The sequence below is a fragment of the Diaphorina citri genome, unplaced genomic scaffold, assembly GCF_000475195.1.
Source record: "Diaphorina citri unplaced genomic scaffold, Diaci psyllid genome assembly version 1.1 scaffold968, whole genome shotgun sequence".
NCBI classification, from domain to species: Eukaryota; Metazoa; Arthropoda; class Insecta; order Hemiptera; family Psyllidae; genus Diaphorina; species Diaphorina citri.
This window is the reverse complement of record NW_007378399.1, coordinates 1-14,763: the sequence shown is the minus strand read 5'-3', so window position 1 is coordinate 14,763 and position 14,763 is coordinate 1. Positions and strand designations below refer to the sequence as shown.

The window sequence follows — 14,763 nt, the reverse complement described above, 5'->3', positions numbered from 1 at the left end:
TCAGACCGTCTGAGACCTAGATCTATCAGACCGTCTGAGACCTAGATCTATCAGACGGTAGGAACGTGTGTGGCGGACAAAGCCTCAGAGCGCGGTCTCTCAGTGGTCTGATAGACTTAGGTCTGAAACTTTTTTTTCCGTCACATACGTTCTGATTGTTTCACAGATCAGTCATACGGTTTGAGAGTGAGTGGTCAGCATTACTGAAACTAGGATTTTCCACTCACCTTATTCCAGGCCACATTCACATTGAATCCTTCCCCCTTCCCCTCGCCCACATTATGAGGTCCCGCATCCTTGGAGTGAGGAAAGAACGACCCATGATCATACCGATGTACGGAGATGTACAGAACTCTAGGGTCATTGTAAAACATGGCCTGGGTGCCATTACCATGGTGTACATCCCAGTCTAGAATGAGCACGCGGGATAGCCCGTGATTGTCGAGAGCATACCTGTGAACAGGAGGAAAAGTAAATATACGAGAACTAACTTTTTCTATCGAACGTTGCACGTTGGGGGGTATTAGGTAGTTAATTATGTAACTAAAAATAAAATATGTAATAATAATCACAAATGTCTTTCCAATGGATTCTTGTACTGTATGATTTAATGCTTTTTTTTACGCTTTATTTACACTGTAGGTTGGTAGTTCGAGTCTAGGTCAAGTCATAAAATTTATCTATGAGTAATAATTAGGGAACGAAATTTGTGAGAAGCATTTAAGTATGCCTAGGGTGCAATAGGCCTACATACTGGACTCCGCACACAGGAATTTCGTCAGAAAAGATTTCAATGTAATGTAATGCCTAACGCAATTTAAAATGCCTTTCCTTACACTGTTGATGTGCAGCACCGTTTTATTATAGGCGTATATGGACATAGGTAGGATAACTTGCTGAAACGCAGCGATGTATTCTGGATCACTCATCCCTTTCTGAAAAACAAAAGAGGTTTAACGTACACTGTGCAACTGCCAAGATTTTCAGTACGAGGGTTTTACCCTCGATTCGGCGACGAGCTATCCGTCTCCTCACCTTAACCTCACTCAGAGTCACCCAGTCTGGGTAGGGCCTGGAAAACCCCAGTGGTCATCCATTTGACTGTACCTATTCTTGATAAGGAGAACCAAAAAGGCAGATATATTTTGCAGAACTTCAAAGAATTATTATAGCTGTTTTAAACTGTTGGCATAATGGGACTTTTTAGTCTTAGCCGACAGTATAAATAAGGTATATTAAATAAATAAAAATAAATAGTTTATTTGTTAAAAGCCGACATGTTTCGGAGGCACTCCCTCCTATTCTGTACCTATTCTGTAAGTAATTCAATTTTTCCTTAAAAAAGTCTCACTACATTTTTGGCACAAGGTTATCCTAAATCTCTGCTAACGCGCTTCCTTAGCATAAGTAAGTATACTCTCTGCTAACGTGTTTCCTTACCATTACCATACACAAGGCCTTATTCAAACTTCTCTTTCTTATGCCAAACACTCACGCTCAGACCGTCTGAGACCTAGATCTATCAGACCGTCTGAGACCTAGATCTATCAGACCGTCTGAGACCTAGATCTATCAGACCGTCTGAGACCTAGATCTATCAGACGGTAGGAACGTGTGTGGCGGACAAAGCCTCAGAGCGCGGTCTCTCAGTGGTCTGATAGACTTAGGTCTGAAACTTTTTTTTCCGTCACATACGTTCTGATTGTTTCACAGATCAGTCATACGGTTTGAGAGTGAGTGGTCAGCATTACTGAAACTAGGATTTTCCACTCACCTTATTCCAGGCCACATTCACATTGAATCCTTCCCCCTTCCCCTCGCCCACATTATGAGGTCCCGCATCCTTGGAGTGAGGAAAGAACGACCCATGATCATACCGATGTACGGAGATGTACAGAACTCTAGGGTCATTGTAAAACATGGCCTGGGTGCCATTACCATGGTGTACATCCCAGTCTAGAATGAGCACGCGGGATAGCCCGTGATTGTCGAGAGCATACCTGTGAACAGGAGGAAAAGTAAATATACGAGAACTAACTTTTTCTATCGAACGTTGCACGTTGGGGGGTATTAGGTAGTTAATTATGTAACTAAAAATAAAATATGTAATAATAATCACAAATGTCTTTCCAATGGATTCTTGTACTGTATGATTTAATGCTTTTTTGATCATTTTTTACGCTTTATTTACACGGTAGGTTGGTAGTTCGAGTCTAGGTCAAGTCATAAAATTTATTTATGAGTAATAATTAGGGAACGAAATTTGTGAGAAGCATTTAAGTATGCCTAGGGTGCAATAGTCCTACATATGTACTGGACTCCGCACACAGGAATTTCGTCAGAAAAGATTTCAATGTAATGTAATGCCTAACACAATTTAAAATGCCTTTCCTTACACTGTTGATGTGCAGCACCGTTTTATTATAGACGTATATGGACCATTGGACATGAAAATTGTACTGGACTCCGCACACAGGAATTTCGTCAGAAAAGATTTCAATGTAATGTAATGCCTAACGCAATTTAAAATGCCTTTCCTTACACTGTTGATGTGCAGCACCGTTTTATTATAGGCGTATATGGACCATTGGACTTACTTAGCAGCTACAGACACATTGTTGAATATACAGAAGCCACAGGGTTCATCTTGTTCTGCGTGGTGTCCAGGAGGTCTTATGATAGCCACACCATGCGCACTCTCTCCATTCAATACACTATCCACTACCTGGCAAACAAAACATAGGGGGAACCATTTCAATGTTATTTATTTGCTACGGGCAGTCAATATTTAACTGCTAAGGGTGGGTTTCATCGACCTTCTTTTTAGCCCCTCACAGGCTGTTAGCTTAACATCCTGTTAAGTCTATGTATACAAATCAAAAGGAGCTCAACAGGACTTTTAAGGGCTGAAAAAATATTGGTGAAATCCAACCTAAGGTTTTTAGTGATGGCGGTTTTACCGTACGGCGACAAGCTACCCAACGCCTCACAATAACCTATCGCAACCTGAGTGAGGCAGGAAGGAGTCGGCAGCAAGTGATTGCCTAGATGGTCACCCATCCGAATACCAACCACGCACAATGTTACTTAACTTTATTGATCCATTGGGAAGTGGAGTATCGCCATAGAATAGATAAATATATTTTATAATAATACCATTGAGTAATATGTCGAACTTTTTAAAGTCGGAAAAGGCTAGAAAGAAGAAGGAGACTCCCAAGAGTGGTTACTGTAACATCTAGTTTTTAAAGGAATTTTAATTGTGTTAAGCATAAATGCTTGTCACAAATGTCGTTCCCTGCTTAATGCACTTCGCTAAATTTTATGACTTGACGTGGACTCGAACCACCAACCTCCAGATCCGAAGTTCACCGCGCTAACCACTACACCACTGAGGTAGGTGTAACATCTAGTTTTAAGAGTACCCGATTTGTATGTCCTACAAGTACGCCAGGAATCATGTGCCATACGTGTGTAACTACACGGTTCAATATAATAAACTCAACACTTGATTATAGTAGTTTCTCGTTTGTCTTTCTTTTCCAAGAGGTTAGATTCGCAGAAGCTTAACCCATCCTTTACGGCTGTTTGCCCCTACAACTAAGCCTCTGAGTGGGCTTTTTGTGTATGAAAATAATTCAAGAGGTTAGATAGAGGTAATAAAGCGTTGGCCCGGGGTTTCAGCATTGGAAATATTCAGAAAACCGAGATGTTGTTGTTGTATTAGCATCATACATCGACCTCCTCGATGGGGCCCGGTGTTTGACTTCGGGCATGAGTTTGACGTTACTCCATCTATCCTGGACATGTAGCTGTTGAGTAGGCGGCACCACCCTGATCGAAGTTGGGCAAGGGTGCAACGCGTGCTACGTGGTCCGTGGTCCACACGGACTTTGTGGAGAGAGCGATAGGCGAGTACAGAAAACTGAGATCAAGAGAAGTAACTGCCAGAATGATCGCCAACCTTCATTTGGAGACGGTATGATAAGAAGAAGATACAGGGTACTCTACCAAGGTCGTATACGAGTATAGTCCCGAAATCAAAGGGAAAAGGAGGACAGGGTAGGAGAAAGCCAGTTGTTTCGAGAACGAACCCTGTCTATTCAGGATAAAGTCGATACCCGTGGGACATCGACTTTATCAGCTCAAGTTACCTAAAGTTAATGTACAGAAAATTCACCACCATGTTTGAAAATAGGACCAAAAGCTTTGGAGGTTAAACAAATATATGTATGTATTTCAACGAACAAGAGGGTAAAAAGTTAAATAAGAAGGAGTGTACTAATGTACAACTAAATAGGCATTAAGTTGTGAATAAAAAAATAAACAATGCTCGTTAGATAGTCTTACCAGTTACCTTGGTTAAAATAAATAAATACATATGTAAAGGTACTCAATTTTACCAATGCGACATTTTGGTCCCAAAAAAGTTAACAGTAAATGAATACCAGAAGGGTTGATCCTAATACCAGAAATACATTACTTTCCTTATTAAGTATAGGATAAGGAAAGAAAAAACATTGGGAGTAAAATTATTGTCAAGTGTGCCCAGGACGTGAGCGAACGTCAAGAGTTAGAATGAAAGCGAAGCCCGGTCTGTATGAACACGAAAACAGTAGGTCTGTAGGTAATACCTAACGACTGGAGTCGTATTTTAGTTTCAGAAACTGACACTATTTCCCCTCTTCTGAAGATCATTTCCCCTATTTTGGTGTCGTAGTGCCTGTACTATACAATCGGAAATTCGGGAAAATCGTTTCAGTCTCCAAAAGGAAAACACAGCAAAAGGCTTGTTCCCACTTGTCGTGAGTTTCATCCGATTTTTTTCCTCCCAAATGTTCTGTAAGGCAATGTAATTTAAATGAGCGTGTTCCCACTACCCACGACACGATTTTTGTCCGAACTACAAGTGAGAACGGGCCTTTAGGTATGTACTAGCTACCTAAGGTTTTCCACAGTAGACGCCCATAGTTACCATGGTGTTTACATAGATACTAGCTAAGCCGGGGTCCATAAGACCAAACAAGGCTGTCTCCGAATTTGCTTCTGTGTGCGGCATTTTTGGCATCATACAATTTCTGAAATCAAAGATGGAAATCAATTTTCAATTTGGACAAGTTAAAAATAGAATAATAATACATAATAATATTGAAAAGGGCACACCTCAGTTTATGGATTCTATGGGCTAAGCCGGGGTCCATAAGACCAAACAAGGCTGTCTCCGAATTTGCTTCTGTGTGCGGCATTTTTGGCATCATACAATTTCTGAAATAAAAGATGGAAATCAATTTTCAATTTGGACAAGTTAAAAATATAATAATAATACATAATAATATTGAAAAGGGCACGCCTCAGTTTACCATCTATGGATTCTATGAGTACATTAAACTTTGGCCCCTTGTATTGAACATACGTTGAAAGTAGCTACTATGTAGATGAAAGATTACTATGTACTCGTATTCATTTGATCAAGATCTATTTAAATTGGCAGGTTTCAGTCAGCGTTTTGAGGAAAATGATGAGTTATGTGCTGACTTAGAAATTATTAGCAAATCCCTGACTTCTAGCAGACTCAAAAATTATTAGATACAATGACTTACATGATTATCGACATAGGGTTCACATACATAACCCCACACAGATAGATCAGCAAAGCTAAGAGCTAGAGGATGTTCTGTGCTGACTCAGAACTCATTACTTACATGATTATCGACATAGGCTTCACATACATAACACCATACAGATAGATCAGCAAAGCTAAGAGCTAGAGGATGTTCTGTGCTGACTCAGAACTCATTACTTACATGATTATCGACATAGGCTTCACATACATAACACCATACAGATAGATCAGCAAAGCTAAGAGCTAGAGGATGTTCTGTGCTGACTCAGAACTCATTACTTACATGATTATCGACATAGGATTCACATACATAACACCATACAGATAGATCAGCAAAGCTAAGAGCTAGAGGATGTTCTGTGCTGACTTATTACTTACATGATTATCGACATAGGCTTCACATACATAACACCATACAGATAGATCAGCAAAGCTAAGAGCTAGAGGATGTTCTGTGCTGACTCCATGGAGCATGCTGTGCTCCTCTATGTAGCGTCCGCATCGTACCTATAATCCCAAGATGGACAAGAAAAGGATTAGCTATTGGGAAAAGAAAAATACACTTGCTAAGTACATATAGGGAAAATGGCCTAGTGGTCACGTTCCTTGACATTTGACAACAACAAGTATAGGTCCTATCCCAAGATGGACAAGAATAGGATTAGCTATTGGGAAAAGAAAAATACACTTGCTAAGTATAGGGAAAATGGCCTAGTGGTCACGTTCTTTGACATTTGACAACAAGTATAGGTCCTACTTACCGTTTGTCTTATTTTCACTTGAAAAATTGAAAAATAATTTTCGCCAGCCTGGTTAGCTTGGAGTGGCGCGCCTGCCTCGTAAGCGGTAGGTCGGTTCGATTCCCACCCAATACCTAAACAGATAAGGTTTGTTCTCGGAACGTGTGGGTTTCTCCTATCTTGTCTCCCTTCTCTCTTCGCTCACTACTCCCTAGCTTGCATATAAAAGTATCGCGTTTATTCCCGAGCTAACCAAACAATGTGCCATTGTGCACCCATATTTCAATTAAAATAAGGAAGTATTTTTGATCCACTATGATACCCAGTAAAGCCAAAGTATAAGCCAGAGTTTACCTTGAGCAAGTGAATCCTGCTTCGGGGGAGATACCGTAGGTAATTAAGGATGAAGATATTTGAAGATATCTCAAGGCCCCTTTCCAACACTACTCCCTAGCTTGCATATAAAAGTATCGCGTTTATTCCCGAGCTAACCAAACAATGTGCCATTGTGCACCCATATTTCAATTAAGATAAGGAAGTATTTTTGATCCACTATGATACTCACTATACCCAGTAAAGCCCAAGTATAAGCCAAATTACCTTGAGCAAGTGAATCCTGTCCAGAAGGCCAAACTCTTTGTGTTTCTCAAATATGCTGGATACTCTGCTTGGTTGTTCTGGATGTGCCCTTCGATTTCGGGACGATAACGCTTGAGCAGTTACAGTTCAGACCTCTTGGGGGAAAAACTAATCATGCTTATGCCTAGATAAAGTTTGGTTGAAATGTTCAAAAATCTAGACTGCGGGGGTAAAAATCAATCCCAGTCCTATCTAAGCAGGATTAATCACATAGGATAAACAATTTCTATTCCAGTGAACAACCAATGTCACTTGTCCGCGGTGAAAGCCATAGCGTGGTGTCCATGGGAGCCAACGCTCCTGGCTACAGGAGGTGGCATATGTGACCAAACAGTAAGACTATGGAACAGTATGAACGGGAAGGAGAAGTGCCATGTCAAGACAGACTCACAAGTCACGTCTATTCTATGGTCAGAACAATACAGGTAAGAGACCGGGAAGGAGAAGTGCCATGTCAAGACAGACTCACAAGTCACGTCTATTCTATGGTCAGAACAATACAGGTAAGAGACTTTTCGGTCTCATTCTGACAGTATAAGCAGAGTAAAGGATTCACTGTACTAGGCAAAATAACCAATAGCCCTAAAAACTAATCAATGGTTTACCTACATTAACAATAAAGCTCCAATATTTGAACTTTTTTTTTATTAGTAGTCTGGCTGGGACACTTTTAACAGGGAGTAGACCAGCTTAGTCTGGCTGGGGGACTTTAAGCAGGGAGAATACCAGGCTGAAATTTCCCTTGATAACGAAATAGCAAAGGTTGAGTGCGAAGGGCATCTGTTTTTAATTGATATTATTCTAAACGCACCTACCTATATGCCATGTTTACACACAATCAACAGGGAGTGAAGCGACGCGACGCCCGATCTAAATTAGACAAAATAGAGTTTTGAGGTACAATATGTTTAAGAGCTAGTAGAAGATAGAGTTCCTACTTCCTACTAATCATTTCTGATGAATTTCGAACCCCAATCCAAAAATGTCGGGTTGAGAGTTGACCCATTATGTTTCTAACAAGTAGACCTGTCAGGCATATCTGTCAGGTCCACCTGATAATGGCCGGCCTTAGATATGATATTGCCCAAGGAATCTACCAGGGTATTGTGTGTTGTCCATCAGCTTTCATAGTAATGTGACCAATTCGACGATGCTTCTGGCCAAGCTAATTGTCAGTCCATTTGTAACTCATTACAACTTTTAAGAATTTCCTCCAAATGATCAACTTTCGTTTTTAGCAGCAATTTTAATTCTTCGTTTTACGTTCTCATGTTTTAAAAAGCACGTCGTGTTTAATTTTAAGTTCGTTTTAAGCTTTCATTCTTTTTACCTGTTCATGTTTTTAACAACTGTTTCCATTTTAAGTTCCCTTTTGCTTAATTTTAAGTTGTCAATCCTCCATTTTACCTGTTCAAGTTTTAAAAGATCGTATTTTAAGAACACTTTCGTTTTTTGAAGAAGCCTCGAACTATTTGAACTGGTACCTAACGTTTTGAGGCCGTTTCTCTGTTGTTTAACTCTTTAAAACCACACCTTAAACTGTGTTAAAGAGAATCCTCCCGTTCCAAAATGGTTAACACAGACAGATACGTAGTAGACAGAAGCAGCTACGACAGCCTGTGTAGTCACTATCTCCTACAGCAAGCAAATGATGAGACCATCTCCTATCGGGAACAAAAGAAACGAAGACATCTTTCGTTTCTCCTACACGGATTTGAGATTGACCGGAAAAAGGTTCTCAATCAATCGAAAAGGACCGTCAGTCCCACGCAGTTCCTGAGAACGTTAGGGAAGCTTCCGCGGAAAGTGAAAGCCAAACCGGAACGAATCTTGGAAGCCCCGAGCATTATAAATGATTTCTACACGTCCGGTTTAGACTGGGGATATCACGACACGCTAGCGGTCGCTTTAGACACTAGTGTTTACACTTGGAACACGAAAACTAACAAGACACAGCTATTGGTGGAGTATCCCACCTATGACAATGCGTATATTAGTTGTGTGGCGTGGAAACCGCGCACGACTGATCTGGCGGTTACCAATACATGCACGGAGTATATAGACCTGTGGCATGAACAGGAAGAAAGGTTGATACAGAAGCTAAGGACACACATGCATCAGGTTAGACACTAGGGGATGGATTGTGCTTGAATTTTCGGAGCATCAAATATGTTTCTGGGGTGTTCGGTTTTCTGTTTAATTTTATCGGACGTGTTTTGCCGGTGAGAGCACCACCAGAACTGGCGATGCTTCTGAAAATAAGGCATTTATTCAACCCTTTGGCTCTCAAAGCATATATGGTATACAACTACCGCATATATTCTCGTACATCGTTTTCTGGTCATCCATTACTTTTTTGTGCCATGGATTTAGCGCAAATATATGTAGGTATGTACCTAAGCTTTTGGCAAGGGCCAAGGCAACCAAAGAGCTTACAAACAAGAAGGTATGTCCATTTGATCTTAATGTGGGTCGAACAGAATTCAACCCATAAAATAGAACTGGCGATGCTTCTGAAAATAAGGCATTTATTCAACCCTTTGGCTCTCAAAGCATATATGGTATACAACTACCGCATATATTCTTGTACATTGTTTTCTGGTCATCCAATACTTTTTTGTGCCATGGATTTAGCGCAAATATATGCCAAGGCAACCAAAGAGCTTACAAACAAGAAGGTATGTCCATTGAACAGAATTCAATCCATAAAATAAGACTCTGTTTAGACGGCTCGGGTAAAATCTTAATGTGGGTCGAACAGAATTCAACCCTTAAAACAAGACCCTGTTTAGACGGCTCGGGTAAAGGGACTTTTCAGTCCTATTCAAGCAGGATAAACAAGGTATATTATATTCTATTCCTTCATCTTATTTCCCGTGTCAGGTAATCGCCATGTGTTGGAATGGAAACCTCCTCTCCTGCGGAACAATAGGGGGGAACATCCTTCACTACGACGTCAGAACTCACTCTGACTACCCCACTGCCATTACGAGGGAAGGGGATGTGGTGTGTGGTCTAAAATGGTCACCCAATGGCCGGTACCTCGCCAGCGGGTCTAACAACACGGTCAAGATATGGGACTTTCGACAGCTTGACGCGAAAAGACCTCAAGGTAAAATATAACTTGATTTAAGAACTCAGGTAAACAGAAAATCCTTTGCACATCTGCCTCCATGGTGTAGTGGTAAGGAGCTTAATCCATCAATAAAGGACGACGAGAATTTTATCCTGAACGTATAAGGTTTGTTCTTGGAACGGCTGGCTTTTTCCTATCCTGTCTTTCTTCTCTCTTCGATTTCGGGACGATAACGCTTGAGCAGTTACAGTTCAGACCTCTTGGGGGAAAAACTAATCATGCTTATGCCTAGATAAAGTTTGTTTGAAATGTTCAAAAATCTAGACTGCGAGGGTAAAAATCAATCCCAGTCCTACTAAGCAGGATTAATCACGCAGGATAAACAATTTGTATTCCAGTGAACAACCAATGTCACCTGTCCGCGGTGAAAGCCATAGCGTGGTGTCCATGGGAGCCAACGCTCCTGGCAACAGGAGGTGGCATATGTGACCAAACAGTAAGACTATGGAACAGTATGAACGGGAAGGAGAAGTGCCATGTCAAGACAGACTCACAAGTCACGTCTATTCTATGGTCAGAACAATACAGGTAAGAGACTTTTCGGTCTCATTCTGACAGTATAAGCAGAGTAAAGGATTCACTGTACTAGGCAAAATAACCAATAGCCCTAAAAACTAATCAATGGTTTACCTACATTAACAATAAAGCTCCAATATTTGAACTTTTTTTTTATTAGTAGTCTGGCTGGGACACTTTTAACAGGGAGTAGACCAGCTTAGTCTGGCTGGGGGACTTTAAGCAGGGAGAATACCAGGCTGAAATTTCCCTTGATAACGAAATAGCAAAGGTTGAGTGCGAAGGGCATCTGTTTTTAATTGATATTATTCTAAACGCACCTACCTATATGCCATGTTTACACACAATCAACAGGGAGCTCGTCACCAGTCACGGGAAACAAGACTGCTCGTTGAAAATGTGGGAATACCCTCGGCTACATCTCATAGAGGAGCTCAAGATCCATCAGGAACGAATACTAAGCGCTGTGCTGTCCCCTGACCAAACCTGTGTGGCGGCTGCCAGCGCAGATGAAACGATTAGCATATGGAACTGCTTCCCCCGGGATAAGAAACGGAAAGCACGGCAAGTCGGCAGTGGGAGCTCGCTCGAGTTTGCAATGTTCAATACAATCCGATGAATTGCATTAGCACATGACTTATGGTGTATTTCACCAACCTTCTTTCCAGCCTCAAACAGCCCGTTAGCTTAACAGCCCTGTTAAGGAGTAGGGCCGTGGAAAAACAGCAGCACGCGATAGCCTACACGGTCTTTGGAGAAGCAGTATAGGGAGAATGGTCTAGTCAGCCTAGTGGTCAAGTTCTTTAACATTTAACAACATCTACACGAACTTAAAAGGAATTTTTAACTGTGCTAAGAATATCATAAATGTCGTTCCCCGATTATTACACCTAGATATAAATTTTATGACATGACTTGGACACTTGGACTCGAACCACCAACCTCTGGATCCAAAGTCCAACGTGTTAACAACTGCACCATTGAGGTTGGTTACTACAACCACACGGACTTACTTGCGATTAAACTGTCTAGTCTCTCATCACACAGTCTGACGAACTCCTGACTCTGAATGGGATAGCAATCTCGCGTCGCATATATTTCTTGCTTGGGGTTGCCTTCGTATTTGAACTCAGCGCGAGGTATATGCAATGGCGTAGACTGGACGCCCTCTGTGGAGATATCTTGGAACTTGTAACAGTTCCAGTAGGGCCGATGCTCGTAGATGCAGTTCAAGATGGTCTCTGTAATGCTGGAAAAGGATAACAGAGCATATATGAAGAGTATTCTAAAACTTTGAACTATTCCATCTCATTATTTCATCTCTGGTGCAATACTCGTATAAAAGTCTTGCATCTTAGTATTTGGACAAACTTTTCCATTTCGCCAAGCCAGCCTAGTTCTTGGTTGGTAGTGCGTCTGCTAATTGTGTGTGGCGAAATCTGTAGTGCCAGCCCATAGTTAGCTTGAAGGGTAGCATGTCTGCCTTGTAAGCGCTAGGCCGTCGATTCCCGCCCGGGGCGGATTTTATCCTGAACGGATAATGTTCGTTCTCGGAACGGCTGGCTTTCTCCTATCCTGTTTTCCTTCTCTCTTCAATTTCGGAACGATAAGACCTTAGGAGTTACAGTTCCCTCCATCAAACTTCTTCAAAGAAAGAAAGGAGAGGAAAAAAAAAACATTTAATGTAATAGGACAAACCTTTCTGATGGAGTTCCAAGAGTTTCAAAGTTGGGACAAGGGTCATCTAACAAAGCTCGCAGTGTGAGAGCAGCCCCTTCCGCCAATGACTTCAAACAGTAGCCACCCTATGGGATAGAAAGAGAATAATCAATGGTGTAGTCCAAGATTGGTCCAGTAATAACGCTCTTGTCAATCAGAAGCTTCAGAGTTGGATATTTAATCAAAAAAGTTTCATCCTGAACTTACCTATATTGCCACTTTAATTCTAAGTTCACTTGTGCTAACTTAGAAATAAGCTGTCTCTTTTCTCATCTATCTGTTTGGGATATACTACGGGACAGCTGCTTCATTGCATTGGCATCCGTAGGAAATAAAAAAGGCAAAACTTACCTCTAAAATCACTGCCACTTTTCCTTGGGCAAAACCAGTCAAGCTGTTTAACAAATGAGCATAGCACGCTGGAGTGATGTCCATTTCTCCCTGGAAGGAACAAAAACAGAGATCAAAAATACCTATTCAACCAAGACGGATAGTAACCAAATAACCCAAAGCGAAACGGATCATCAAGTGATAAGTCCTTACTTAAAAATACGATGGCTTAATATTGTACTTACTTATTTATTCCTTAAATACTTAAATTTAGAGGGGGAAAACATGTATAAACTAAACACTAGAGAAAATATATCAAAGAACCCATTGGACGAACCACAAAAAGAAGCATTTTTAAAAGACAGACCACAGAATATAAGTGCAAAAAAATCCCGAAAGATAGTTTTTATTTCGTAGCAATGAAACAACTGCTACATTAGACGCATGTGGTCTGTGTCGGTTTGATAAAGGGAACTGTAACTGCTAAGGCCTTATCGTCCCGAAAGCGAAGAGATAAGGAAAACAGGATAGGAGAAAGCCAGTCATTTCGAGAACGAACATTATCCGTTCAGGATGAAATCCGTACCAGGCGGGAATCGCACCCGCGGCCTAGCGCTCACAAGACAGACGCGCTAACAACCAAGCTACCTAGGCTGGCCACGCGTATTGTTATTGTAGAGATATTGGAAACACTACTAATTCATGTGATACCGGCGATAAGCTATCTTAGTTGAAAATAGTGATGTACGACGAGACGAGAAACTCGTTTCAAAACGCTCCAAATTTTAGGACATTAGGGGCCCTCGAACCTTCAACTCTCCCGGTGTTGCTCCTAATCGCCCGGGCTCGCGTCGCGGGGTACATACTTATTTATACATAATACTGCTAGAATAGGGTCCCTTTAACACAGAAGTAGGCTACTACCATCACTGTGGTCAAATTCTCAAACAATGTTGAGGATGAAATTCCATACCTCAGCTGGAATTGAACGTACGTCCTCCTGATTACAGACAAGCGTCTTGACCACTACACCACCAAAGCAGCTATGGGCATATGCCACCCATCGAAGTGGGTATATACTAATCCATCCCGGGTTTCATTTCAGGTGATTCCCTCAGTAAGAACACTTTCCGGGGAAAGTTTAACGAGGCCCAGGGTACCTACGATGACTCTACCATTGAGAAGTTGCTCCTGGGATTCAACGAGATAGCCTACCTTCGTCCGGACACCTTCTGGTACCTGAAGCATCTCACCACTCTAGAACTGAACAACAATCCATTATCTGTGATAGGAGACTCCACCATGCGGGAGCTCCAGAGTTTACCTCATCTTTATGTGAGTAACAATGACGATTTTGTAATTAAATTGTATCTTTTCATTCATCAAAACTCGCGACAGGTGAAAATCACGTTATTCCCCTTTGATTACAATGGTAAAGCGTAGTAAGTCTAGCCAGACGATTAAGGATCGCCCCAGGTGGGAATCGAAACCGCTTACAAGGCAAGCGTGCAAGTCTCCATGGCTACGCTGAGTACGCTGGCACAATGCCTAGCGCTTAGGCCAGCCACTCTCTATCAGGTAGACCTGATCAGGTGTCTACCAGATACCTGATGAGCACACACACTATCAGTCAGGTGTACTGCCTGATAGTGAGTGGCTGGCCTTACAAGGGAGGCGCGCCAACGTGAGCGAACGTCAAGAGTTAGAATGAAAGCGAAGCCCGGTCTGTATGAACACGAATACAATAGGTCTGTAGGTAATACCTAACGACTGGAGTCGTATTTTAGTTTCAGACACTGACACTATTTCCCCTCTTCTGAAGATCATTTCCCCTATTTTGGTGTTGTAGTGCCTGTACTATACAATTGGAAATTCGGGGAAATCGTTTCAGTTTCCGAAAGGAAAATACAGCTAAAGGTCTGTTCCCACTTATCGTGAGTTTCATCCGATTTTGTTTTTCAAATGTCCTGTAGGCAATGTACTTTAAATGAGCGTGTTCCCACTACCCACGACACGATTTTTGTCCGAACTACAAGTGAGAACGGGCCTTTAGGTATGTA

At 41.6% G+C, this 14,763-nt stretch overlaps 2 protein-coding genes and 2 long non-coding RNA genes across 4 annotated transcripts in view; 1 reads left to right on the top strand and 3 right to left on the bottom strand.

The window, feature by feature from the left end:
* LOC103513419 (histone deacetylase 6-like) overlaps positions 1–2,737 on the bottom strand; it is a gene marked incomplete at its 5' end in the record, with an annotated part of 6,893 nt that extends 4,156 nt beyond the window's left edge. The window contains 4 exons of the mRNA XM_026826615.1: positions 228–453; positions 808–935; positions 1,775–2,000; positions 2,598–2,737. Of these exons, the coding sequence (XP_026682416.1) occupies positions 228–453; positions 808–935; positions 1,775–2,000; positions 2,598–2,737 (720 nt within the window). The remainder of the gene's footprint in view (positions 1–227; positions 454–807; positions 936–1,774; positions 2,001–2,597) is intronic.
* A 2,455-nt stretch (positions 2,738–5,192) lies between these two features.
* On the bottom strand, positions 5,193–5,977 carry LOC113469138. Its single transcript, XR_003392648.1, has 2 exons — positions 5,703–5,977; positions 5,193–5,265 (listed from the first exon to the last, which is right to left on the bottom strand). It is a non-coding gene; the product is annotated as an uncharacterized LOC113469138 (long non-coding RNA).
* Positions 5,978–6,010: 33 nt separating this feature from the next.
* Positions 6,011–6,519, bottom strand: LOC113469139. Its single transcript, XR_003392649.1, has 2 exons — positions 6,385–6,519; positions 6,011–6,130 (listed from the first exon to the last, which is right to left on the bottom strand). It is a non-coding gene; the product is annotated as an uncharacterized LOC113469139 (long non-coding RNA).
* Positions 6,520–8,140: 1,621 nt separating this feature from the next.
* LOC103513415 (cell division cycle protein 20 homolog) lies at positions 8,141–11,290 on the top strand. Its single transcript, XM_008478241.2, has 4 exons — positions 8,141–9,123; positions 9,886–10,114; positions 10,477–10,666; positions 11,009–11,290. Exons 1-4 carry the CDS (start codon positions 8,572–8,574, stop codon positions 11,271–11,273), a joined length of 1,236 nt encoding a protein of 411 aa, XP_008476463.1. The 5' UTR covers positions 8,141–8,571; the 3' UTR covers positions 11,274–11,290.
* The last annotated feature ends 3,473 nt before the right edge of the window (positions 11,291–14,763 follow it).